General features: G+C 39.6%; 2 protein-coding genes across 6 annotated transcripts; one reads left to right on the top strand and one right to left on the bottom strand.

Annotated features, from left to right (window-relative positions):
- Positions 1-289: 289 nt before the first annotated feature.
- Positions 290-3,163, bottom strand: xcr1a.1 (chemokine (C motif) receptor 1a, duplicate 1). The gene is made up of 2 exons (XM_012920125.4): positions 3,128-3,163; positions 290-3,029 (listed from the first exon to the last, which is right to left on the bottom strand). The coding sequence occupies exon 2, from the start codon at positions 3,004-3,006 to the stop codon at positions 1,981-1,983; it is 1,026 nt and encodes a 341-aa protein (XP_012775579.2). The 5' UTR covers positions 3,007-3,029; positions 3,128-3,163; the 3' UTR covers positions 290-1,980.
- A 4,804-nt stretch (positions 3,164-7,967) lies between these two features.
- fyco1a (FYVE and coiled-coil domain autophagy adaptor 1a) lies at positions 7,968-25,727 on the top strand. Of its 5 annotated transcripts, none has more exons than XM_076880765.1 (19): positions 7,976-8,053; positions 8,772-8,819; positions 9,739-9,853; positions 10,630-10,736; positions 12,731-12,856; positions 13,934-14,040; positions 14,671-14,814; positions 14,955-15,048; positions 15,162-17,615; positions 18,124-18,216; positions 18,838-18,956; positions 19,038-19,205; positions 19,839-19,991; positions 20,173-20,402; positions 20,811-20,913; positions 22,449-22,535; positions 22,756-22,966; positions 23,600-23,709; positions 23,857-25,727. In XM_076880765.1, the coding sequence occupies exons 3-19, from the start codon at positions 9,793-9,795 to the stop codon at positions 23,930-23,932; spliced, it is 4,443 nt and encodes a 1,480-aa protein (XP_076736880.1). In that variant the 5' UTR covers positions 7,976-8,053; positions 8,772-8,819; positions 9,739-9,792; the 3' UTR covers positions 23,933-25,727. The 5 variants fall into 5 exon arrangements, with proteins under 5 accessions (XP_004555089.2, XP_076736880.1, XP_004555087.2 ...); XM_004555030.3 differs by having other exon boundaries at positions 20,766-20,913; XM_023153578.3 differs by having other exon boundaries at positions 7,982-8,053; positions 9,742-9,853; positions 20,766-20,913.
- The last annotated feature ends 1,075 nt before the right edge of the window (positions 25,728-26,802 follow it).

Genomic DNA, 26,802 nt, shown 5'->3' with positions numbered 1-26,802 from the left:
TCTGTGTATTTATATCCGCATCTCCCTCAGTTCCGTGGCGCGTCCTCCCTCTTAGCTGTGTGACACTCCCTGTTTTCTTACCATTAGTATTTTCCCAGTTTAGTTTTTGTAGCATTTTGCCTTTTTCCCAGCAATAAAAGTGTGTTTTTGAGTTCACGTACGGTTTCCATGAGTTTTGCATTTGGGTCCTTCTCCTGCCTGCACACAGCTAGTTCATGACAATCTATAGAAGTTTATGTGACATAACTAAAGTTTTATCTGTCAAGTAGAAAGAAGAGTCTCACAAACATGCATTTTGTTTGTCTTTAATAGATACACATTAAAAAAATTAACAAAAAATATACTTTGGCTGTTAATACTTAATACACACAGAACTGTCCAAATGTTCAGCTGATCAACTCTTTGACAAAAGTATTATTATTATTAAAAAACAACAACAACAACAAAAAAACAACAACAGCTAACTAACAACTATGTACAACAGCTTTTATTTGCTCCTTTGCCCCAGGTGGTCACCACAGCTGGTAGGTCCATTTGTTTGATTTGGCAGAGTTTTACACCAGAAGCTTTCTTGACACAGTCCCAGAGGGATTTGTGAATCTGAATTTTTATGGCTGCTAAGCAAAGGTGTTAACCACTAAAACACTAGAGGTGCTAAATAAAAAATAAACAAACAAACACAAAAAAACCCCTAAAAATCCCACACAGAAAACTATTTGCTATTGTTAATATAGTGAAATGAATATATGAAGTGAAGTGAAATGAAACCATTTGATAGCAGTGTAGTAGTCGGGGGTTAGGTTTTGAAGAAGCCAAGTGAAAAACTAATCCTAGAATATGGGATTATACTCAGATCTTATTATACAGATACAATTTTTCTCATGCATATATGTGTGCATTTTTCATACTGTAGCATTGAAAAGGAGAGTAAACACTGAAGATGCCTTGCAGGATTTAGCTACATGTGTCAGAAGTAACAGTTTTTATGTGGTTGTTACTACACAGGAATAGAGCACAGCAGAGAAGCAATCATATGATAGCTGTTTAGACTGTGGTTGTTTGGAGCCTCTGCAAGATCTGTGCTGTTTTCAGTCTGTTGTGTTGGGACTAAACAGCTGATTTAGTTTTGAATGATAATGAAACATGAACAGGACTTTTGTATATCAGATAATTAAAACTGAGTTTGTGATTTAATACATGTAACTCAGAGGTCCTTAATGTTAGAAATGTAAAAATTCCCTGACTGTGTTAGAAATCTTTCTTTTTTTTATTCACTATGAGAGGGAGCACACTGTGTGACAGTGCATCAGTTAGATAACAACATACGTGTAGGTCTTGCTTGGCTTCCTCAAATTATCACCCCAAAATAATATCGCACGACTCTACTGTTTGATAGAGACGTGTAAAGAAAGAAAAACAGCGTGGTTAATTAAAATGGTCACTGGTATTTGTATTAATTGCATAAAAACCCCTTAAAACACGAATCGACTGACTTTGTCTGTAGTTTCTATATGACATGATTTTCTGACATAATGATTATTGTAATTATGCACAAATTTGCATGTAAAATACCTGCTGATATTTACCTGCTGATCACTTTACTATTATTATATACAAGGATTTTTGCCAACATTACAGCACAAGGGTTTTAAACTAATCAACTGCATTAGCTTGTTCTATACAAAGAGTTATTGCATGCATTCAGTATTGGAGTATTAAATGCAACATCTGTTTGACTAAATTTATTTTACATTAAAAAAAAACACACATTTAGGTAACTATCCAAGTACTGTATGCTATAATGAAAGGTTACGAAATGTTAACACAGATGGACACACAAGTACAGCTTGCTATGTGCCGTGCTGTATAAAACAAAGTTCCTCTCTTCTGTAGATTCAATGAATTTTGTGAAATGCACACTGGACTTATAATTATATAATCAGTTATATTACAGTGAATGCAAGAAAATGAACTGGGCAGCTAGTACATTGATCCATGTGAGACTAAGTTTTGCATTCTAACCTGTTGTTCCTCGACTGGACTTTGTCGTCGGATGAATCGATGTAGCATTAACTTTAAATGACTCCTAAACTTCACACCAACAAATGCATAAAAAACGGGGTTGAGGCAACAGTGGGAGAAAGCAATGAGCCTGCACACGTAAAATGCATAGTCAAGCTGGGTGCTTGCTTTACATTCAATTAATGACGGGACCACATGAGCAGGCAAGGCCCTCAAAAAGATTACAACATTGTACGGCACCCAGCCAATGAAGAACACAGTAACTATACAGAATACCAACTTGACTGCTCTGTTCTTCGTGTGAGATCTTGTTCTTGTGATTCTTTCTAGTATTTGAATGTAGCAAAAAGCCATGACTACAAAAGCAACTAGGAAGAAACCATTCTGTTGGATGACACCAACAGTTTCCCACATGGGATGATTATATTCACAGCCCTGTGACTCTTTATCTTTGTGGTGGACCTTGGTGATCGAGCTGAAAAGGAGGGAGGGCATGGCTGCTCCAGTGCTGATTATCCAAATCAGGACAGACAGAAACACCCCGGTGGAGTGTTTCGGTGTGCTGAGATCAGACAGAGGATGGACCACAGCCAGGTATCTGTAGATGGTCATGATGGTCAGGAAGAGAATGCTGCTGTAAAACCCAGTGAAGAAGATAAAAGTCACAACTTTGCAGAGAATTTCAGAAAACACCCATCCCTGGACGTGGTAAATGGCCCAGAAAGGAAGACCGACGGTGAAGACGAGGTCAGAGATGGCCAAGTTGAGGATGAAAATGTTGGTCAGAGATTTAAGATTTTCATACAAAGCCAGGATTATGAGGACAAGAATGTTTCCTGTCAGGCTCAGTGTGATCACAACAGAGAAGAAAATCGGAATGGCAAAGGATCCAAATGTCACCACTCCACTCTTATCACAGATTTCATCCTCGTAGTAATAGTCATAAGTGCTGTTTAATGGATCTTGGCTGGAATTAGTTGACATATTCTTTTCTTTCAGACCACTACCTACAAAATAAAAATAAGTAGATGACTTTAGTGACATGTTACAATAGATTTTTCTCCATGAGTAAAAAACAGCATGGAAAAGATTTGAAATAAAGTACCTTCTGCTTGATGAAATCAATAGCTTCCCAGATGAGACACCTTCTGTGGCAGCTTAAAAAGAGAATCATTTATAAACTCGTGACATTTTCAGTTTCTGCTTCTGTTTTTGTGGCCACACCTGTTTTCGCATATAGTTTTTTTTATTTTTTATTTTGCGTTTACTTTTTTTTTTTTTTCTCATATAGTAAATAGGTGACCTGTGTGCTTTTTTGGTTGTAGCATGATCCACATATTTGTGAAATGAAATTTGCTGACTTTATAACGATGGAGCTCAAAATTCTGCAATTGTTTCTTCTGTGTCTATTTTCCCCCAGAATATATCATTAGGTAAAACAAGGAAATACACAACTCCAGGATACATTTGTTTTTTAGATTTTACAACCCCAATTCTAAAGAAGTTGGAACTGAAATGTTCAGTTCATTTTTATTTCAAACATGTGCGTTCACAATCATTACAAAATATTATTCTTTTGTTTGAAAAGGAGTAGGCAGACGTATACACCTATTAGTCCCTACCACCTCAGATTTGACCTCTCATTGATTTAATTTTCTTTTAGCCTTAAATTAAACAAACAACATATGAAGCAAATGTAAAGCAAAGACAAAACAAACAAATAAACAAACAAATAAATAAAACAAATAAACAAGCCCCACCACAGTAATGTCAATAAAAGAGAATGCAGTTATTTGCATTCACAAATATATCTGAAGTGAATCAGGGGAACCAGGAAACACTGTTGGAACACTTTATTTTATTTATTTTTTTGTCTATCCTGTTACTTAATATTACCTTATTGTTAGGGCTGTTTTGTGTTGTGCATCTGCACTTTATTGTTGTCAATGTCTACGCATGGGACAGTGTGAAACGTAATTTCAATTCCTTTGTATGGAAGTACATTTGAAGAAATTGACAAATAAAGTTTTCTATTCTATTCTATTCTATTCTATATCAAAGGTTTCAGACTGAGAAAATGTACGGTTCTAAGAAGAAAAAAAGGTCCCTTTGAATTTGATGGCAGCAATACATTTAACAAAAAGTTGGGATAGGACCATGTTTATCACTCTGTAGCACCCCTTCTTGTAACAGCAGTCAGTAAATAAGTGAACACTATGGAGACTAATTTCTGGACTTTTATGAGAGGAATGTTGTCCCATTCTTTTCTGATATAAGATTCTAGCTGCTTAACAATTCTGGGTTGTTTTTGTGTCATGATTGGTCAGATGTTTGGTGAAGGACCTGAACTGCAGGCAGTGTAGTTCAGCACCTGGAATATACGTAGATGTGATTCATTTAGCATTGCCTCGCTAAACTTTTCCAAAACCTTCCCTGAGAAAAGATGTCAATTGTCTATGTCTTTTCCTTTCCTATCCCCCAGTCATGTCTGTTCCAGTTATAATAACTTAAAAGTTAAGAATGAATGAAGGAATAAATAAATATTTTTTAAATAAATAATAATAAACATCAATCAAGTGGACCAGTATGGTAAAGCCATACTTTTCAACTTGGAAAAATGAATCTGCTGGGCATTTTTCTTGGCCTGCAGATAATAATTCTGATTGCTCCAAGGCTGCCCGCTGGAATCGCAATGGAACGAGGCGCAACCTCTCACAACGAACGTAATATGGTCAACACCTTGGAGACGCTTACAGCTGCTGTGAAGGCTCAAAACAACACCATTGAGCGCATGGGGGGGATACATCAGAGAGAGGCCTGCTCAAAATGAGACCCTTGAGCGACAGTTGGAATACATCGCGGAACGGATCACTGCAGTTGTGAGGTCTCAGAATCAAAAGAATGACAACACCATGGAACAGAAGTTTGATACCATCATGGGGAGGCTCGCGACTCTCCAACGGGAGATTGAGAGACCAGCGTCGGAGTGTTAAAGAGCAGCCTGAAAATTCCCCTGGGCTGCTCGCATGGAAATTAACAAAATCAACATGAACATTGCGGATCCCCATCACGGCGCCAGCTGCAGGCCCAAGGCTGGAGCCGAACAATCACTCCCTGATAACGACTGTGTTACGGCTATTCTTCCCATCCCATGCAAGGACACCTGGATTGGCTGGAGGACTGTTTACTTAGCCTGATAGGCCGAAGGACACTGTCTCAGCTGAACTATGGACACGCGCACACACATACACTTACACTGATAGGCACTCACTCATCCCCCCTCCCTTTCCAACACCTTCGATGCTTGTTTCCTGCGAGGGAACACGGCGGGTCTGTGTGCCGCGCTGGAATGGTAGCGCTGTGCAGGGCGGCTGCTGTGTTCGCTTCGGATTACTCCTCACCCCCCACCCACCCCTGTGGCTTGTCATGTCTTCACAATGTTGTGCTGTGGACATTTATGTGCTTTTTTGTGCAGAGGAGTTTTTTTGTTTCCTGTTCTCATGCTGTCCTACCATGGAAGCACAGCATGAGTAGGGGTCTCTTTTTTTCCTCTTGTACTTTCCCCATTGTAGTGTACATTTCAATGTTTTTTCTCTGATTCTACCAATCTCCGACCTGTGTCCCCATGTAATGTTTGTGCTATATGTGTAAGGTCGGGGGGGGGGGGGGGGGGGGGTCCCATTTCACTGCAGGGCAACCTGCATGTGACGAATAAAGCTTTGATTGATTGAGGAGGTTCAAATAGGGATGGGTATCGTTTAGGTTTTATCCGATACCAGTACCAAACCGGTACTTTTGAAACGGTGCTGGTGCTTAAACGGTGCATTCTCGTGTTCAGGTTTTGTTGTTTAAGTTTTAGTTTTCCCAGTTTAGGTTTAACTCAGTTCTGTTTTTGCCACCCCCGCCTTTGTTGTTTTACCATGTCCCTTAAATAAAGCTTCCTCACCTCAGTTGTGCCGCATCTTGGGTCCTTTAATAAATCCATACGGCTCGCCTCGCGAACTGTGACAAAACGACACTTTTAGAAATGAGAATTGATACTCACTAAACTTTCACTTCAATGTTCAGGCACTTCTTGAAAGTAGTAAAATTAAAGCAAGTTCTCTGGCTTCTCAAAGAACAGAAAATCCAAATTTTGCATTCACAGCCATAAATAGGGAGACAAACCAGAATCTTCAGGGTTTTTTTGTTTGTTTTTTGTTTTAAGATAAGATAAGATAAGATAAGATAAGATAAGATAAGATAACCTTTATTAGTCCCACACGTGGGAAATTTGTTTTGTCACAGCAGGAAGTGGACAGTGCAAAAGTTATGAGGCAAAAATTAGAATACAATAAGAATAAATACAGTACACAACTGTACAGAATAGAATAAAATAAAATACTATATACAGTAGAATAAAATAAAATAAATATACAATAAGATAAAAATAGAATACAAATACAAATACTATATACAACTGAGTAAAAATACAACGATGACAGAAAGGATTATTGCACTTAGTATTATTGCATATGTATGGATGTGTGTGCTTGATCAGTTAAAGTCTTTATTATGGAGTCTGACAGCAGTGGGGAGGAAAGACCTGCGAAATCTCTCCGTCCCACACCGTGGGTGCCGCAGTCTCCCACTGAAGGAGCTGCTCAGTGCTGTCACAGTCTGCTGCATGGGGTGGGAGATGTTGTCCATCAGGGATGACAGCTTAGCCGCCGTTCTCCTGTCACTCACCACCTCCACTGGGTCCAGAGGGCATCCTAGAACAGAGCTGGCCCTTCGGATCACCCTGTTCAGTCTCTTCCTGTCCCCAGCAGAGATGCTGCCGCCCCAGCAGACCACGCCATAAAAGATAGCAGAAGCCACAACAGAGTCATCGAAGGTCTTCAGGAGTGGGCCCTCCACCCCAAATGACCTGAGTCTCCGCAGCAGGTACAGCCTGCTCTGCCCTTTCCTGTAGAGGGCGTCTGAGTTATGAGTCCAGTCCAGTCTGTTGTTCAGATGAACACCAAGGTACCTGTAGCTGTCCACAGCCTCAATGTCCATACCTTGGATGTTCAGTGGTTGCAGTGGAGAATGCTTGTGCCTGCGGAAGTCTACCACCAGTTCCTTGGTTTTACTGGCGTTGATCTGGAGGTAGTTCAGCTGGCACCAGTCCACAAAGTCTTGGGTCAGACCTCTGTACTCCTCAACTTTTTTTTACCTCAACTATAGTGATATCACCAAAATGTGTTTCTAATTATTTGTGCTCCTGTGGAAGCTGTAAAGGTTTAAAAAAAATAGGGTGTAAATGCTAGAAACAGAAATCCACATTAGATGTCACAATATCTGTTCTGTGGCACACCAAATTATTAACAAATAATGGCTTTCCAATTTTTGAAAATTTATTTCAGAAATCACTCATGAATTAGAATGAAATGTATATTAAAAAATTACAAGCTTTCTGAAGGACATTCATATTGATTCATGCTATTAGATTCAAGAGTCATTTCATTGTCATTCAGCACAACCTCAAGGACGCAATGCAGGATGAAATTACAATGCACAAGCTCAGACTAAAGCATATAGAAAAAACTCAGTGCAAGGTTTAAATAGAAGTAATAAATATATAAATATAAAATATAAAAACAATGGTACATATTTAAAAACAAATAAAAATGAATCAAACATTGATCGAGAGATGTTGCAGTGCTGATTGCAAAGATTATTATTTTTCTGGGCAGATTTGTAGAGTATAATAATCTACCAAACCTTTTCTAATCACAAAGCTGCTCTGCTGACAAGTAAAGGACAAGTAAAGTGGGACACTCGTGGAAATAGGGACACTAGGTCACATGACCACACTGTTTGCTAGGCAAACAAACTATCCAGCGCTTATCTAGAGCCCGCCTACAAGCCCCGCAGTGATTGGTGGGGAGATCGAATGTCGCTTTCTCAATGGGGTGACTTCCTGTCAATCAGGACACTCCTAACAAGTTTGTGTGGACGCATTAAACGCTCTGTGTTGGTTGTTATGGGTTGAGTTGAACCACTAAAAGTATGTTAAAGTTGTTGTTCTTTTGTTATTTTTATTAAGCAGCTATGTAGAAACATGTCAGATTATTTAAGTTAGCTTTTCCCGCTGATGTCAGGGTTATTTTTAAAATACCCGTTAAATGTGTCGAAGCGAAAGTAACGTCACCGTGACAAAAACACAAAGGAACGTGATTAAGAGTTTCATATATCAGCTGTGTGTCCTACGGTATGGTTATAAGGGGTTTGGAGAAGCGATAGTGAAGAGTTAGTTACAGCTGTTACCAGCGTTTTGAACGTTGTTACCAGGAGACTCACATTACCTGGTCAGGTAGCATACAAATGTAACGTTAAACCAAAACGTACGTTGACGCCACCACAAATGCTCGTCGTGCTATCATAATGGGTGTTATCTTACATTCCCAAGTTTTAGACACATACAATACTAATTACAAACCAATTAAGAAATGCCTGCTGTAACTAATACCCCCGACAGGATTATCACGTTATGTATTAACTTCCTTTGGTTGTGGTTTTCATGTATTTATGTACAGCTCAACAATTTTAATAAATACTATAAGCCGATATGCGTCGTTTTCCAGCATACCACCCCAACGAGGTTTACTCTGTGTGTGAGCAACAATCTTGCCTTTACAGTTGATCCTTCAAATGTTTGTGCCTTTTTACTGTTTCAATTATCTGAGGCCTGCAGTATAAAATAGGATTATTTTTTTTTTATTCAGGTAACTTCACTACTGCTGGACGGTTCCTCTGACCTCTGTCCTCCGATTGTAAGAGGCTCTGAAGTTTGTTTATAGCTTATAAAGTTTTTGTGTTTGATTTTTTTAACCTGATGGCTTCAAACAATTTGAAAAAAACAATTTTATTTTTCTGTAAGCCTTAATGTATGATCCTAAAACAGAGCAGCTGTTTGAACTTGCTGACCAAATTTGCAGATAGCCTGAACATATGCTTGAATTTTTTAAAATATATTTATTTTTTACTCTCAGACTGTTAAACACCACCGAGGCTGTAGGTTAAAGAATAAGAACTAAAACTGTACTTTGAAAATTAATTTAATAAAATACTCAGTTATGATCCATCAGATTCTCCTGTCTGTAATGACAGAAACCTGATTTTGATAAGACTGTTAACTTACACAGTCAACAATCTTTCCTGACTTCAACTAGGTTAAATGTTATTAATATAGCACCTCTTTTCTTTTATTCTTTCAGTCTGTGCTGTGTGTTAACCACAATGTATTTTCTCATAGTACAGTTTCATCTTACTTTTAATAATCAGCAGCTCTGTTGCCAGTACACTTATCAGCAGTTGTAACTGATTAGATGAGCTAACTTAGTGAATTAATAACCTGCTTATCCTGATTGATAATGTTAGGAGAAGTGAATCCAGATAACAGAAAGATACCGTCCGCGCATTAAACTTGCTTTGTAGTAGAGACCTATGAGGATGTATTTATGTTTAGCCTTTTGTTGAAATCTGATATCCACAGTAAATACTGTGCTCTGTCACAAACTATTGTACCTCTGTTAGATTGAATTTCTGGCCTAAACTGCATTTGCCGCAAAGATGTTGAGAAGTGTTCTCATCCTCACACACGTTTGTGTGGATCATATGTGGCCATAAGAGAATAAAGAGGGAGCTGTGATCCTCCTTTTGTTCCTAACTGGTTCTGATTTTCTGATTCAGCAGACTTTATACGACCCTGTGACCCCTGGTTGCCAGGGAGCGAGAGGTGGGGCCATGGCTGCGGGGACTAGGGTCGAGGAGAACCAGCTCCAGAGGATTATCCGAGATTTGCATGGTTTGTCAGCTTTGTGTGTGTGTGTTTGAATGTGTGTGTGTGTGTGCGTGTGTGTGTGTGTTTGAATGTGTGTGCGTGTGTGTGCGTGTGTGTGTGTGTGTGTGCGTGTGTGTGTGTTTGAATGTGTGTGTGTGTGTGTGTGTGTGCGTGTGTGTGTGTGTGTGTGTGCGTGTGTGTGTGTTTGAATGTGTGTGTGTGTGCAATTACACTGGCAGACGTCAGTTGTTAACTGACATGGCCTCACTGAGAAGAAGAGAAAGAGAGTTAGCAAGCTGTGATTTCAGGATGTCTGCCATAGAGTCAAGTCTGAGTACAGTTTAGCAGAGGGAGACTGACTGACCCTTGCCAACAAACCATTTGGAAGCACAGGCATCTGACCTCATGTTTGTGTTGTAAGGGTGTGGTGGCAGCCTCTGTCAGCATGCAGCGAGACAGAGAATGCGTGCTCAGAGTGCATCCATCACGGGTGTCTTTCCAGTTTTTACGATGGATAAGAGGCAAGTTTTTATGTAAAAATCAGCTTTACTGGAAGAGCGTGACAGTGGAAGTGGTTAGAGTTATAGGTACCAGGACTATTTGAGTTTGTGTGTTACCGAAATGTACACTTTGCATTCACTCAGTTTCCTGTCTTAATAAATTAGCTGAATGAAGACATGCTGCTTCTTTCTGTTTTTAAGTTTACTTTATATAAAATGTATGAACAGTTCCCAGTTTTCCAACATAATCTACCTGCTTTGCCAGTGATCGGTTTGGAATTATTTTTGTGTCTATTTCAGAGTCTGTTGCAGAGCTTGCAAAGGAATACAGAGAAACTGGGGAGCCAATCACAGATGACAGCACCAATCTCCAGAAATTTGCCAACAAACTGGAGTACCTGCTGCAGGTGAGGTTACACAGCTAGCTAAGGAACAACACGTAGTTTCTTAGATGAAACAAAATTAAGAAAATGGACAGGAAGCTAATTAACTGGAGAAACACAGCATTTTACATGACACATTACTCAATGATCTTATTTGTCCTTAACTAGTGTCTGTAAATACTTACCTTCCTGTTTGACTTCTCCAGGCACTAAATTGAATCAAGAGTCAAAAACGCTTAAAAAAATTCTGCTGCCTTGATATAAAATATATCTATATATTAAAAAAAAAGTCTTCTTCAACAGGAAGTTTAGGTCCAAAGGGTTTTTTGACAGTGACAACGTTTTGTAATTTTCCATCTCTTTATTTCTTGAAGTGCAACCTTTCACCTTTAATTTATGGGATTTAACATAAAATTTGCATTAACTGTTTATCATAAATCATAGACCCCATTTTCAGAAGCTTAAAATTAACTGGACAGACTAACATAATTTTAAATATAAGGATTGTTTGTATTCTGATGAAATGCTTTCCCTGCCTAAAGTCTAGAACTCATGGACATCACTAAAAGCTGTGATTCCTCCCTTCAGAAGCTCTTCTAAGCTTTTATTACAGTTGTTGACGTTTGTGGATTTCTCTGCCTTCAGTTTTGTCTTCAGTTGGATATTGCATGCTCTATTTCAGGGGTTGGGAACTCCAGGCCTCAAAGGCCGGTGTCCTGCAGGTTTTAGATCTCACCCTGGGTCAACACACCTGAATCAAATGATTAGTTCATTGCCAGGCCTCTGGAGAACTTCATGACATGCCGAGGAGGTCATTTAGCCATTTAAATTAGCTGTGTTGGATCAAGAACACATCTAAAACCTGCAGGACACCGGCCCTTGGGTTCCCCCACCCCTGATCTATTGGGTTGAGATCAGATGACTTGACTTGACCTTTGAAGAGTATTTCCCAACCTTGAGGAAACCCTTGGGTTTCTTTTGCAGTGTCCTTTTGGTTATTATCCATTTGTACTGTGAAGCTCTGATCAGTTTTGGAGCATTTGGCTGAATCTGAGCATAGAGCATGGCCTTGTACACTTTCCTTCATTCTGCTCCTTCTGTCAGCCTTCACATCAACAAACATCAGTGTCCTGGTTCCACTGGCAACCATACAAAGCCATGCCATAACTCTGCCTCCTCCATGTTTGACATGTGATGTTGTATGCTCTGGATGGTGAGCTATTCGTTTCTTTCTCCATTCTCCATCTTGCCATTATTCTGGTATAAGTTAAATGTTTCATCTGACCAAAGACTTTTTTCCTGTTCCCTAGAACTGGACAGACCGTTTCAGATGTTTTCTGTTAAAGTCCAATCTAGCTGTTCTGTTCTTGAGTGCAACTAGTGGTTTGCTCCTTGTTGTGAATGGTCTGTATTATTAACATTTATAAAGGCATCTTCTGATTGCAGACTTTGACAGGGATACACCTACCTGTTCGAGATTGCTCTTGACTTACTTAGATGCTATGAAGGTGTTTATCTTATTTGTAATTCATTCATCATCCGCTTTAGTCGTCTTCTGTGGCCGTTCAGGCCTTTTGGTGTTATTGAGCTGGTAAATGCATTCGCATGTATTGGCAACTGTTTGGACTTCAAAGTTGAACAATTTGAATCAACTCCAGAACTTTTATGTCTAATACAGGCTTCATCTGGCTGTAAAACTATTTATCAGTCAGGCGCTCAATTACTTTTGAGCCTTGGAAACTATACACACAATACATAAAAGTGGCTTTAATTTGTTAATAGTTAATAAAATGCTTTTAAATTAAAGCTGAAAGTCTGCACTTTAATCATATCTTGATTGTTTGATTTAAAATTCCAGGATTTTACAGTCAAAACCACAAAAGATGTCTTACAGCCTGTGGACCTAACTTTATACTTCTTTCACCATTTTTGCTGCTGTGGAAATCTCATATAGACTTCAATTCAGGATAGTTTGGGTGCCATGTCGCTTTCTTACAGTTTCTGATACCTTCTTTCAGTTTGACCAGAAGGAGAAGACCACATTTCTTGGCACAAAGAAAGACTACTGGGATTACTTCAGTGAATGCCTGGCTAAGATCAAAGGAGCCAATGACGGTATCCGCTTTGTCAAATCCATCACTGAGGTGAGATTTGTTAATAATGACACCACTAAAGCCACTTTCCACAAATGCACTGCAGCTCTGAACTTTCCTAGACATCACCAGATTGAGGTGTCCAGCACTGTCGGGTCAGACCTTAAACCCCTATAACCCTTACAGTGCACCTGAGTGAGAATAGAGCAGGTAATAGTCATGAAAATGAGTGGGCGTCATGTGTCCTCAGGCGGCACATTAATCTCAACCATCTGAAGCTGACTATTTACGATTTTGTGCCAGGTGTGAGAAACAGTAATGAGATATGTGGAAACAGAGTAACATAGTTCTGGTTGCATGGTGACAATATCAGACAGACCTTTAAACATTCATGCTAGTTACATACTTCAATTTTTGCCCTGTTACTTAGAATCTGAAAAATCTAAAAACTGTGTTTATCCCGAGGGAAATTATTTTGTCATAGACATGTTCACTGCGGCAAGAGAGGAAAAAATGATTATACAAGAATAGAATAAAATAAAATAACTATGAATGCAAGTGACATAATGTCGGTGCAATGAATAAAAATAGAGTACCAGCATATAATGGGGGAGTGGGAAAAACATTCAATAACATACAGATGAATAACGATAATAATAATAATGCACAATCTGAGTAAAAAGACATAAATTACATTAATATCAATCCTAAAAAAGTCGTCTACAGAGCGAGAAAGAGTTGTACAGTCTTATTGCAACAGGTAAGACGGATTTCCTGTGGGGGTCAGTTCTGCATTTAACGGCGATCAGTCTTTTGCTGTGTGTACTCTGTATATATATAAATATATAAAACTCAGGACGCATTTTAGTAGTTTAAGTGGCTTTAATTAACAACATATTGTGAATTTTTTTGTTTTCTTTTTAATGTGTTTCTTGTTGTCAGTTTTATATTATTTGTGCCTGTCTTTCAGTTAGATTTTGTATGGTTATTTAGAGTCTAGAGTTGTTCATTTTGTTTTCGGAAAGGCTAAACAGAAAGATATTTTTCTTTGTAGTCTTTGACTCCCGGCAATGTCAGTACATGTTTTTTTAAGGACCATGTGTAATAATCTCTGATTTGCTTTAATAGCTAAAAACATCTCTGGGGAAAGGAAGAGCATTTATTCGCTACTCCCTCGTACATCAGCGACTGGCTGACACGCTGCAGCAGTGCCTAATGAACCAGAGAGTCACCAGGTAAGCCTGTCACAGCCCGATTATTTCTATGCTGACATTAAAAAATAAAAGAACACACATATTTGATTTAAATCGACAAGACTGTTAAATTTGAATAAAGCCCATGAAACACTGGCAGAAGTGAGCCAGCTGTTTATGGCTGACAATCATGGAAACTGAATCAGATGTTGATTTTTCTGTTTGATGTAGCGTTTGACGTCATTGTTTTCTGTTCTCTTAATGAACGTCCTAGAAGTAGCTCTCCTACGAAATAATAGTAGAGTATGTATAACAGTCTAGTTATTATGAAGTCGCTTTCAGTTCAGTCACTTACTTGAGTGAAATGAGTGTGTTTAGTGCGGTAGACTTATTTTAATGAATAGAAAAATGCAAAATTCTCAATCTTAATTTTAAAGAGAAATATGGTTGATTTTTGATGCTGCAGACTATTTACTACAGCCTAAGAAGCTTAATGTGTGTGTGTGTGTGTGTGTGTGTGTGTGTGTGTGTGTAATTTTTCTAGGTGACATTTCCTTTCTTTAGTGTTTACTTTCAAAAGTATATTATTAAAGTTCAAATTTTAAACTTAATTTGTTTTTTGTGGTTTTGCTGTGTGCTGTCACGTTGTCTTTCTCACCTCTGTCCTCACAGTGACTGGTACTATGCAAGAAGTCCCTTCTTGAAGCCTCACCTTAGTGTGGACATCATCAGTCACCTGTACGAGCTCAACGAAGTCCAGTTTGACGTAGCATCAAGAGGTTATGACCTTGATGCCTCCTGGCCGACTTTTGCAAGGTAACAAAATAACTAATGAAAATAATGTAAAATTAAAAGAACATTAAAAGGTGATATATCTCTGCCTTTGAACCCACTTAGTCAGGTTGTCTGACATTAATCCATATTTCTCATTATCTGAATTGTTTTATAATTAACAGGAGGACACTGGGAAGTGCAAACTCACCTGGCCATATGTGGAAACCACCCAGTCGCAGTTCCAGTATTAACAGTCTGGCCAGCTCTTACTCCCAGGTAACTGATGTCTGTCTCTAATAACATCATTTAATTTTTTATTAACTTTCAAATGATTGCAAGATTTTCATTATTCCTTTTCTTCTTCCTTTGTTTCCCTTGAAATCATAAAGCAAGCATCTGAGTTCCTTTCCAGCCCTGACTATGGTCAGGGTCTGCTGAATGACCTGAATGAGTCGCTGCCTGCCTGCAGAGAAGATGTCAGTGAAGTTGAAGAACTTCGACTTGAGCTTGACCGTTCAGAATTGAAGCACCGAGAACTCCAAGATAAGATGCAGCAGCTTGGCGAGGAGAGTGAAGAGCTGAGAGGAGTTGTTGTAGATCTGCAGAGACAGCTGGATGCATCGCTTACACTTAATGAGCAACAAAAAGGCTTGCAAGAAAACTTTTATGCTCTGCAGCAGAGAGAGACGGCTTTATCCAGAGAGGTAGAAGCACTCAGAACTGGGGAACAAGCCAAGCAGGCTGAGCAGCTGCTGCTTCAGGAAAAGCTGGCTGTTGCTGAGGGGAAGAACATGGAGCTCATGGCCAAGATGGGCGGGTTTCTGAATGAGAAGGACCAGCAGACGGCCAAGTCCTTTGATTCTGCACAAAAGATACACGAGTTGCTGGACAGGTTGAAAGAAGCAGAGAAAGGGAAGTTAGAAGCAGTAGCTGAGGTTGAGAAGAAGAGGAGGCAAACAGAAAGGCTAGAGGAAGAGCTTAGAGTCAAAGAGACATCTGCAAAGGATGCTGAAACAAAACTCGGAGCATTACTTTCGTCTGTGTCTGAGGAGAAAGTCAAGTTGGAGGAAAAAGTGGAGGAGCAGTGCTTTACAGTTGACAAGTTGCAGGGGGCCTTGGTAGTGAAAGAGAAGGAGGCTAGCAACCTACAGAGGCAACTGCAAGACCTCCAACGATCTCTAGAGGAGAAAGAGAAAGAGGTAGTAGAGGTGAAGAAGAGGGCACAAGAAGATAAAGATGAGATGCAGAAAAATATTGGTGACTTGAAAGAGTCTTTAGAAGCAGAAGTTGCTTCCCTTATAGAACAGCTTAAAAGAAAAGAGGTGGAGCTAGCCTGCAGCGTTGAGACACTACAACAGCTGCAAAGCAAGAACCAGGGTCTGATCACAGAGAGAGACAAACTGAATACTAGGATTGCTGAGCTGGAGGAGAATGTCAAAGAACAAGCTACGAAGATAGAAAACGGCAAGACAGAGTACTCCGAGCTAGAAAAGGAGATGGCAGAAAACAGATCGGTGCTTGAGGCTGAATTAGCAGCTTTAAGAGCTTCTGAGAAACAACTTAGAAGCCAGCTGGATGACACCAAGGTGACAGTAGATGAAAAAGAAAAGCGACTGCGTGAAGAGAACTGTAAGCTGGATGAAAGTCTGCAGCGAGCCACCATGGCTGCAAAGCTCTCAGAGACCACATTGAAGCGTCTGGAGCAGGAGAATCAGAGTCTGAGGGAGGAGCAGAACACTGGGAAAGCAGCTCTTAACCTCATCCAGGCAGACTTGAAGAATGCTCATGGACAAATTGGAGAATTGGAAAAAAACGTAGGAGCTTCACGCAATAATGAAGCCAGTCTTCAGGAACAGCTCCAAGTCAAAGAGGCTCAGCTCGAGAGTAAAGAGACTGACCTTGTTAAGTTGCAGTCCAGGCTAAAAGATTTGGAGACCAAGGAGAAGGAACTTGAGATTGCCAAAGCTGATGCTGAAGCCACCTGTGCTAAACAGAGTGAAATGCTTAAAAGTGTGACCTCTGAGAAGCAGGTGATGGAGATGGCGCAGTTGGAGAGGAGTGCTGTTGAAGCCAAGGAAAATCAGGAAATAATCGGAAAACTAGCTGTGGTTGAAGTCCAGTTGGAAGTCAGGATGAAAGAAGTGTCCAGACTCCAGGCAGAAGTCCTGGACCTTAGGGTGCAGGTGCAGAGATCTGAGGAAGAAAACTTAAAGTTAAAAGCACAGCTGGAGGTGACAGAAGCCCAAAGAAATGAGCTCAGGACCCTGACTGAGCAACTTAAATCCCAGACAGAGGCACTGAATCAGAAGCATGTTGCAGAGCTCGTGGAGTGCAAAAAGAAGGAAGAGGCGCTCATTGAAAAGCATGATCACGAAGTCGCTGCTCATGCCGAGCTAGCCATAGCTGCAGCCGCCATGCGAGAAGAGTTGTCTACCCTGAAGGCAGACAATAGAAAGCTAGCTTTAGAGAACAACGAGATCCGCGAGGGTTTGCACAGGGCAAACACCGAGATGGCAGAGCTGGGGATGACCATCTGTAAACTGAGTGCAGAAAAAGAGGAGGTCAGAGGGCACTGGGAAGGCGATTCTGGGAAGATTATAGAGCTGGAGAAAGGGGTTGAGCGACTAGAGAAGTGTATGGAAGAACTACAACTGGAGAATAACAGTTTAAGAAAGGAGCTTACACAGAAAGAGGCACTTCCGCAGACTATCGTGGAGCTCCAAGAAGAACTGGAAAGAACTAAAAACCAAGTGCAAACCATTAAGGACTCAAACAAAGAGGAGATGGAGGCCATCAAGTTCCAGATGAGCTCAGAGAGCATGAACTATCAAGTGCAGATAAAGGTGAGAGGAATAAATGTGTTAATCACGACTTGTCTTAAACCAGCAGTAATTAATTTTAATAACTGAACTCGGGGATAGACATCTCAGTCAGTTCATTGCTTTCACCAGAATATCTCAGAAAACCGTTCACGTGCACCAGTGGATTGAACCCCGGACTTTGTCTTCAGCAGCACCTGTTGTCATTGTTAATTCAGATGAAACAACTTCAGAATATTTGGTGTACATGTTTCCTTCTGGCGTCCTCTGGCTTTTTCATCTAGAGCCATGACTAGATAAAATTTCAGTTGGTCTCAGAGCTTTTGATTTATGATCAAAAACATTCAGCTCCAGCTGTACTTTGCGTTTAGCACTAATGAGCACATTAAACTTTTTTTAGGTAACACCCTAGAATAAAATGACGATCAGTAACAGCATGTTGACATTGTTATTATAATCTGTTAGCTCATTATCGTTTAGTTCAAAGACACGAGCATGGCTGTGAAACCCTTCTCTTACGCTCACATTTCAGAGTTTGAACGAACAGTTGGACAAGGTGACGGCCGAGCTGCAGGAGGAGCAGAGGAACAAGTCCAGCTTGCAGGCTAAAGTTTCTGAACTACAGGTTTGTATTTTTCAAATGCAGTCTAATCCAGCCATTTATGGCAACAACACAAGTAGATACAAAGTCATGTTGGAAAAATACTAGTTAGATCACCAAGAATTCTAATATTTAATATATAGCCTGGAGCAGACATCAACATTTTAATTATTTGCATAATGATTGGAGCAAAGGAAGCTAAACATTACATAAAATATGACAAATTCTATTATTTGTTTTGTTCCTCAGCAGATTTCCTTTAAGTCTCTTTTACTTTTATTCTTTTCACAGGTAATGACATGTTTATTGTAAGACCAATTTGTCTTTAGTTGTAAAAGTGGAGTAGATACACAAGCTCTGTGATCGTCATCAGATACATGGCTTACCTAAGTGTGCTTGAGGTCATATGTTTGTGCATGAGGTTAGGTGTTTTAATGCAGTTGTGGCCTTATATCATCAAATACTGGTTTAACACAGGTTTCTGTTGTTGCTCCCATTTATTTTTCTATACCCTCCTATAGAGCAAGAGGGCTTTGAAAAACAAACAATTATAAATAGGGTTGTTTTTTTTTTTATATGGAAAAACCTTCTATAAATAACACAAAAATTGCTAATGGATACACTGCATGCATTTGTTTTACGAAGGCTGAGAATGAGGAATGCTTGCACCTAACGAGAGAGAAAGATGCTCACATCACCAAGACAGAAGCAACCATTCGTGAAAATGAAAGCGAGATTGAGCAACTCAAAGACGCAGCAACCAGGTACATTCATAATCAGTAATACTTGTGAATTCCAACTTTTAATGGAAAAAGGGATCTCTACTAATTTTCTCGTGTCTAAAGGGCTGAAGAAGCACTCCTGGCCGCACAAAAGACCTGCGAGGAATTAAAGGAGAAATTGAAGACGGCGGAAGCTGACAAACAAAGCAGTCATCTGAAGATGACCGCAGAGATCGATGACCTCAACAGAACCAAGACGAACCTTGAAGAGCGGCTCATCGAACTCTTAAAGTATGGCCATTGTCTCTTGTAGTTCTTTGCAAGACTGTCAACAAGGAGAGAAAATTTTAGTGAGGAAAGGTGTCATTAGGTCTGAGGAGCAGGTGAGGGGAGGCTTCTCTAAATGCTGAGCTAAATTACTGAGATTGGATTTGACAGAAAGACTTTGATGGAGACAAGAGCAGAAAATGTTGGTGAGAGACTCTACTGACATAAACAACAGCTTTTTGTGTACCATTATTCACTGTATTCAGAAACCTCAAACGCTTTCATACTCTGCATAGAATGAAACACAAAAACAGTGATTCATGCAACTCCAGTGGGATGTGCCCACGTTAGTTCTTCCATTTGTGCTCTTTTATTATGCACGTCTTCATTATTTGTCTTAGTTGCATCGTTTCAGAAATGGAGAGATATTCCATGTTTCAGTTTGTATGCGTTCTTTTGCATTAAAGCAGTTTATGAAGTCCAACTAAATGACAAATTTTGTTCAGCGAGTAATTGTTCACGATACTTCAACTGCTTTGAATATTGAGTTGATATTGAGAATTGAGCCAAATCCATCCCACGCAAAAAAATTTAAAGGCTAGACTGAAGACAAGACTGAAATCTGACGTTTCATTGTCATTTTTGTGCTTGAATCAGGGACAAAGATGCTCTGTGGCAGAAGTCTGATGCTCTGGAATTTGAGCAGAAACTGCGAGCAGAGGAGCGTTGGTGGCTGGTGGATCAGGAGGCCACCAACTGTCTCGATTGCAAAGGCCAGTTCACCTGGTGGCTGCGCAGACATCATTGCAGGTTTGGTTCTGCACCAAGGCCTACTCTCCTTTTCATGTTTGTGCATACCCTGATTTGATTTTCACACTGCATGTAACGTAGAATCAAATCCACTTTCACACTCGAGTGATGATAAAAATGTGGATTATGGGTAAAATATTTCTATGCATGTATGTTTAGTTATTTATTTGTAATGTTGTAGGCTCTGTGGCCGCATCTTCTGCTACTACTGCAGCAACAACTATGTTGTGACCAAGCAAAGTGGGAAAAAGGAGCGCTGCTGCAGGCACTGCTACACCCAACATAGTGCAGTGGTGGAGAGGTTCACGGCAGCAGAGTTAAGCCCCTCGGATGTGCAGCCTCCTCCACCTGGAGCTGGACCTCAACCACCTCCTGAACCAGCTTCATACATACCAACTCCCAGGGTCACAGGTGAGAAGAAGAAACATGTTTACTCACTAATTTCACAAATGTCCACATGCACCGATAGTTTCTTGGTGTACGTATCTGACCCTCACTCTTCATGTAAGCAGAAGTGAAAGTTTAGTTGAGGAAGGAGGACAGAAACCTTTACTGTGAATTCCTGTGCAAATGGGGAAGATGATGACATTTTCATTCAGAGAAAAACGCAGTTTGGCTCAAATTCAGAAAAAAAAAAAACAAACTGCGTCATTCGTCTCAATTCAGTCCTGTTACATTTTTCCTTTTTAATGCTTGCATGATTTTTTATTTACTCCAGACTGCACATTGTTCTTTGTTGCATTTAATCTGCTTTATTTACCTGTTCGCTCTCAGTGTCAGATCCTAGTAACACATCTGAAGCTTTTGACATCATCACAGAAGAGGAGGTAAATGGTGTGTACGACAGTGATACCACCTCTCAGACCACTGCAGGGTCCCTGGAGGGAGAACAAGACCGCAGGCATCCAGGAGCGCTGGATTTGTGAGTGCAGCGTCTATGGGCAGACAAAGCGGAGCGGATGCCGATGAGTCATTGCTCCGCGTGTTGTTTTCAGAGTCAGCGTGTCACTCTGTCATTAACTGCTCAGGGTCCTCAGGTGAAACTCAGCTGGAGAGATCAATCAGAAAAAACACAAGATACCACAGTGCTGAGCACCAGTAATTAAGCAGCTCTTAACTTATATTATTAACAGTAACATTATCGTTATCTGTTTAAAACACGTAACTGTTGTGAGTGTCTCGCTTTGCTCTTAGAAAAGACCATAAACGTGGCACCAGCCGGCTTGTTAATGTCGAGTTGATACAAAACTCTTCACAGACTTCAAAGCAAACATTTCAGTGTTGAATAACCATCGGATGGCGTTTTTGTCAAGGTCCAGTCCTGGTTTAAAAAAACCCACTGACATCACTTTGAGAGGCCTCGTGAGAAAGAGGCATTCAATAATTATCTTCTAGTAATCTTAGTTGATTAGAATAAAACAAAATAAAACATTGTCCACAGCAAGAATAAAAAGAACAAACATTTACCTCAGTGGTGATGAACAAGCCCAGTTCTTATACTACTGAGCTAATTGAGTTGTTGCTCAACTAGGTTATGTTCCCTGGATTTATTATGCTGACATCACAGATAGAAAAGTTAAATCCAACAGCAACAAATGAAACAGCAGATGGCTGCAAACATGAATGACCTAAAACTGTTTTGTTTTTTTTAAAGAGGAGACTCTGGTAATGCTTGTTTTTGTGCACAGAGACATGTGGCCATCTGTTCACAATCCTGCAATAAACAAATTAGCTGTCAGTTTCTAAAAAACAAAGAAAGACAGTTGCATTTAATTCCTTCGTTGCAATAATCTGAATAGATGTATCACTTTGTTAAAAACACTCTGTTCTACATGGAAACAGCGACAACATGTCTGTGGTTCGGTGTTTGCAGGCCTACCGCGACCGGTTGTGACCAGGGATGTTATGTTGGGGTTTCGATCGTGTTTGCTGGGTTGTGTTTACAGATAAGAGAAAAGAAATAAAGGAAGCGGTACCACCAGATTACTTTCATTTTCTGGAGAACACATGTTTGTGTACTGCTCTTAATAGTTCTTAAAATAAAGAAACTTTTATAACAAAAAAGTGCTTTATTAGTGTGAAACAGGTTACTTAACCAGCATCATCATAACATTTATGCAGCAAAGATGTGAGGTTGCTGAAAATCAATGTAATTGGCGTTTTTAACATTAAGCATTTGTGTTTGGGTGAAATGAGGTAAAACATGCAGAAATGATCCATTAAAATGCAAAAGTACTGACCCGTGGGTACAAATCTGAGTCCACTTCAAATGCATATGATGTTTGAGCATGTCCCAGCAAAATTTAAAATACAGATTAAAATTAGCTGCACTCTGTGTAGATGCTGTGGAGTTTTATGTTGATGTGAGTTATTTTGTTTAATAGGTCTTTGCCACTGAAGTGTTGCACAACAGTTTTCATAACGATTGTTCTCTGCGTCTCGTTTCGGATTTTGTAGAAGCACAGGAGAAGTGACCCCTGATGACGAGCAAGTTCCCACTGTTCAGGATTCAGAGATCAACCTTCTCAAATCAGGAGAAGTCACGTGAGTTTTCATGTGGTCTAAATATATATCATGCTTAAACTTAGCACAAAACATAAGGAAATTTGATTATTTCTTTGCTGTAACAATCCTTCTTGGCAATAAATCTTATATGGCTGGAAAACCTGAAGTCAGAAGTTTGCTATTAAAAGGTATCCTTTAAATATCTATGGGTTCTGGTTCTGGTCTCATCCCTAATCATAAACCTTCATTATCATTACAGGGTGGCTGTCCCTCTCAGTATTGATGATATCGCTAAGTTTGGTGAGAGTTCCCGGGAGCTCTTCATTAAGTCCAGTAGCTACAGTGTTATTACTGTTGCTGTGATTGATTCTGGGCCAACTATAAGCTGGATGTTTTCCTCCGAGCCCAAGAGCATCTTCTTCAGCGTGGTTTACCGGGAGTCCACTGACACTCCGGTGCAACAGTCAAAGGTACAGTTAACTTACTGTGAGCTCAGGAAATCTCTGTCTACCTTTTTTTTTATATAGCCTCTTGTGTAGAGGCCTAAACACTGTGAGCATGTGTTGATGTGCACATCTTGTAAGTCTGCCACTGGCAGCGTCCATAAAAGCAACTGTTGCAGATTACATCATTTTAAATGGAAGGAAATCGCAAACCTGCATGAAAGGCTTTCCGGTTGTTGCCAAACTCAAATATCCCACACTCACAGGTGATGATTTCAAAGCAAAAGTTATCACCAGACCCAGTGTGTGCTTTCATGGTCACCCCTACAGACTGCACGGTCTTTTTGCTTTATTTTTCAAACATTATTGACTGAAGAAAACCACTGCAGGAAGCCATTGTTGCTCAGCAGGGTGAGCTGCACATTCTTTACTTAAAATGTCAGAGGTTTTAAATGAGTTGTGACCTTTCATCTGGCGTTCTATCAACTCCCTCCCTTGTCGGTATATCCTGATGTTTGTTTGTTTGTTTTTTTAATTTGATTTGGTTCAGTTTTGATGACCGTCGTATTCTTTATTTATATTTGTTATGAAAACCTGCGGCAAATCTTTCACCTGTGCACTGAGATTATTTTTAAAGGCCTGTTTCTGTTCTGTTCTCAGGTCCTGATTCCTCTCACTCGCTGCGTTTCCCATAAAGAAACCATTCAAGGACAGCTGAAAGTTCGGCATCCTGGTCTCTACACCCTTATCTTTGACAACTCTTTCTCTCGGTAGGTCACGATAGTTTAGAACAGTTTGTTCCTCTTTTTTTGCAGAAGTGTGTAAATTACAGAAATGCCATTATGTTTGCCAGCATTTGTGTTTGGCTTTTATGTAAATTTTTAAATTTCTTTTCAACCAAAACTATTCTTCAACAGGTTTATCTCCAAGAAGGTTTTCTACCATCTGACCATGGAGAAGTCCATAATCTACGATGGCAGCGACTGCCCATGAAACTCTCTCTCACTCTGCCCCCAGAGACGTCATCCTGATGCCACTGTCAAACCTAAAGGAGAACTGACATTATGGCTTATCACTGACCACTTCCACTTTTGTTTCCAAAACCAAGTATATTATTCCAAAAAATGCTCTTTACCACTTTAACAGTGCGGTGTTGGTGTTTTGAGGTATGTTTATTGGTAAACTGTGGCCTATGCAATATTGTCAAGAAAGGTTTTAGAAGGAAAAATATCTATGCAACTTTTAGGGTATTTAAAAAAAATACATGCACTAAGTAATATTCATGGCTTTAGTTCAAGTATATTTAGTTAATTAAGCTGGATTTTTTTGGGGGGGTTTGCCAAGTTTGGTAGTTTTAGTTTTGCTTCTGTTTTAGCAAAAATGTTGTTGTGTTAAGGAACGAAGGTCACCGCAAGTAACACTAATATGACATTTGATAAGATTGTTCAGAAGCAACAAATACTTTACTATAAAAGTTGTCTATGAAGACAGAATGATTTTCTTTTCTTTTTTTTAAAATACAATTTGTGGTTATTTTTAAATGTTTCGTGCAATCTTTATGGTGCAAACCATTGGTTCACTTTGTCACTTTTTTGAACACTGTGGCAAGAAAGAAGCGAAGCAGAAATGTGTTTAGGGGGCCTGGAAAAAGCAGTTACTGCTCCACAACATGCCATAAGCACTTTGTGCAAATCTCAGGAGTTAGAAATGCAATTGTCCTTTAGGGGATGCGTGCCCCATTTTATGTTTTTGAAAAATGTATTTTTAAAAAATAGAAGACTGCCATTTTGCTCTCTTTGTATCCAGGTTATGGAATAAGATGAAGTATATCTTCCCAATTAGTTTGTTTTATAAATTACTTGCAAATTTTTATTTTAATTGTGTTGCTTTTATGAGTGAACTGCAGCATGGGGACGGGTAAGTCTTATGAGGTACAAAAGAAAAAAAAAGATTGAACTAAATTTATGCTGTTTCTTCTTTGTATCAGTATCCAGACTGAGTCTTTGCATGACTCTAACTTTAAATATGTTGCTGAGTAGTAACAGGCTACTGTACTTTCTAAGTGCCTTGTAATTCTAACTGTCAGGGATGTTTGATGTTCAAATTACACATTTTTAGTTGTGTTGTCAACTTAGAACACATCATCTGGTATGAATTGATATCACTCTGTTAACTGATACTTAACTAACTTTCTGTGTGAAATGGCATCTAAGTCATGTTCTGCACATTATACTATATTTTTTATTTTATCGGTGTAAATGTCTTTTTGCTTTTTTCCCCCTTATGAATCTCTGGAATCCTTTCATCTTTGCTCTAGATGATACATTTTTTCTTGTGATGAAGTAGGATGTTCATTTCTGGTTTTTGTTTGTTTGTTTGTTTGTTTCTGAGCAAGGCAATAAGAAAAAGCAACTTTGGTCACTTTTGAACACAGCCCTACGGTCTGGGTCAAGCAAGTATGCTGCTTTTTGTAGAGGCCTGTTTCCACTATAGTCAGGTCTCTTTTTATCAGCTTTGATGGGTGTAATTGATGCAAAAACTATGCAAAGGTGTTTTCTTTACAAAGCTGCACTTTGTGAAAAATATATTTAATTTGTTACAAATTAAATGAAAATCTGTTTTTATTATCTTTTTCAACAGTGCACACAGGGACAGATTTTTCTACTAGCTGGTTTTGAATGATTACTCTGGGGGAATAAATTGTGTGGTAACCAATGCTACAGAGACTTGAGTGTAACTAAGAGACCTGTCAGACAGCCTACAAACATGAATAAAATGAGAGAAATGATGTCTCTGCACTAATCTGTGTCTGATTTAGTATTTCAAGGGAACAAGATGAGCTCTTTAACGTGTTTCTTAACATTACATCCATGTACATTTGCTTTCTGTTGTATGACCTCCAAAAACAAGAAAGTTTTTTTTCTGTGTTTGATGAGTAACTGAGTTCAAAAGCTGCTAGTTGGTTCCTCTGTTGTAAATCCTATATCCTCTATTCTGATATGGCTTTGCAAAACAAAGAAACCACAGAGTGTTTTTCTCTGTTAAAGATGAAATACATAGCTCAAAAAAATTAAAGGAACTCTGAGTCACCACAGTTTTAATTCAATTCAATTTTATTTATACAGCGCCAAATCACAACAGCAGTCGCCTCAAGGCGCTTTATATTGTACAGTAGATCGTACAATAATAGATGTTAGGAAGCAGAGACCTATGCAGCCTAATCCTTATCTCTCTTGACTGTTTTTTTCCTCTATTTTTGTCTTTGATAATGTCACAGTGTAATTACTGGCTGCGTGAAATGGTACAGGCAGCCCATTCAGATTGCACAGGTGTTTCAGATCCCACAGGATGGCCCGTCAATATCTGCCATCACAAGAAGCTTTGCTGAGTCTTCTAGCAGAGCCTCAAGAGTGTGGAGGAGATATGAGGAGACAGGCTGTTACACTAGGAAAGCTGGGCAGGATAGTAGAAGGACATCAGCTAAGGAGTACAACCAATATCGACTCCTTTGTTAGAGAAGGAACATGAAGGGCAATGCCAGAGCCCTGCAAAGTTATTTCCAGCAGACTACACATGTCCATATTTCTGACCAAACTGTCAGAAATGGACTCCGCGGTATGACTTCCCATCCTTTACTGGGACCTGTATTACAGATGACAGCGAGTTCACACTGAGCATATGTGACAGGCATGAAATAGTCTTGTGAAACGATGGCATCTCAAGACTCCCTGTAGAGGACCTTGGGCCCTCATACCTCCCTCAGAGATTCTGCGTCTGACAGTTTAGCCAGAAACATGTACAAGTGTCCCACTGGCAAACTCCTGTGCTAGTAGTCAGAGAAAGCCTTGCAATGGCACGTATGG

This window comes from Maylandia zebra, linkage group LG23 (genome assembly GCF_041146795.1).
Source record: "Maylandia zebra isolate NMK-2024a linkage group LG23, Mzebra_GT3a, whole genome shotgun sequence".
Taxonomy (NCBI): Eukaryota; Metazoa; Chordata; class Actinopteri; order Cichliformes; family Cichlidae; genus Maylandia; species Maylandia zebra.
The sequence above is the reverse complement of the archived record's forward strand: the minus strand, read 5'-3'. Positions and strand labels throughout refer to the sequence as shown.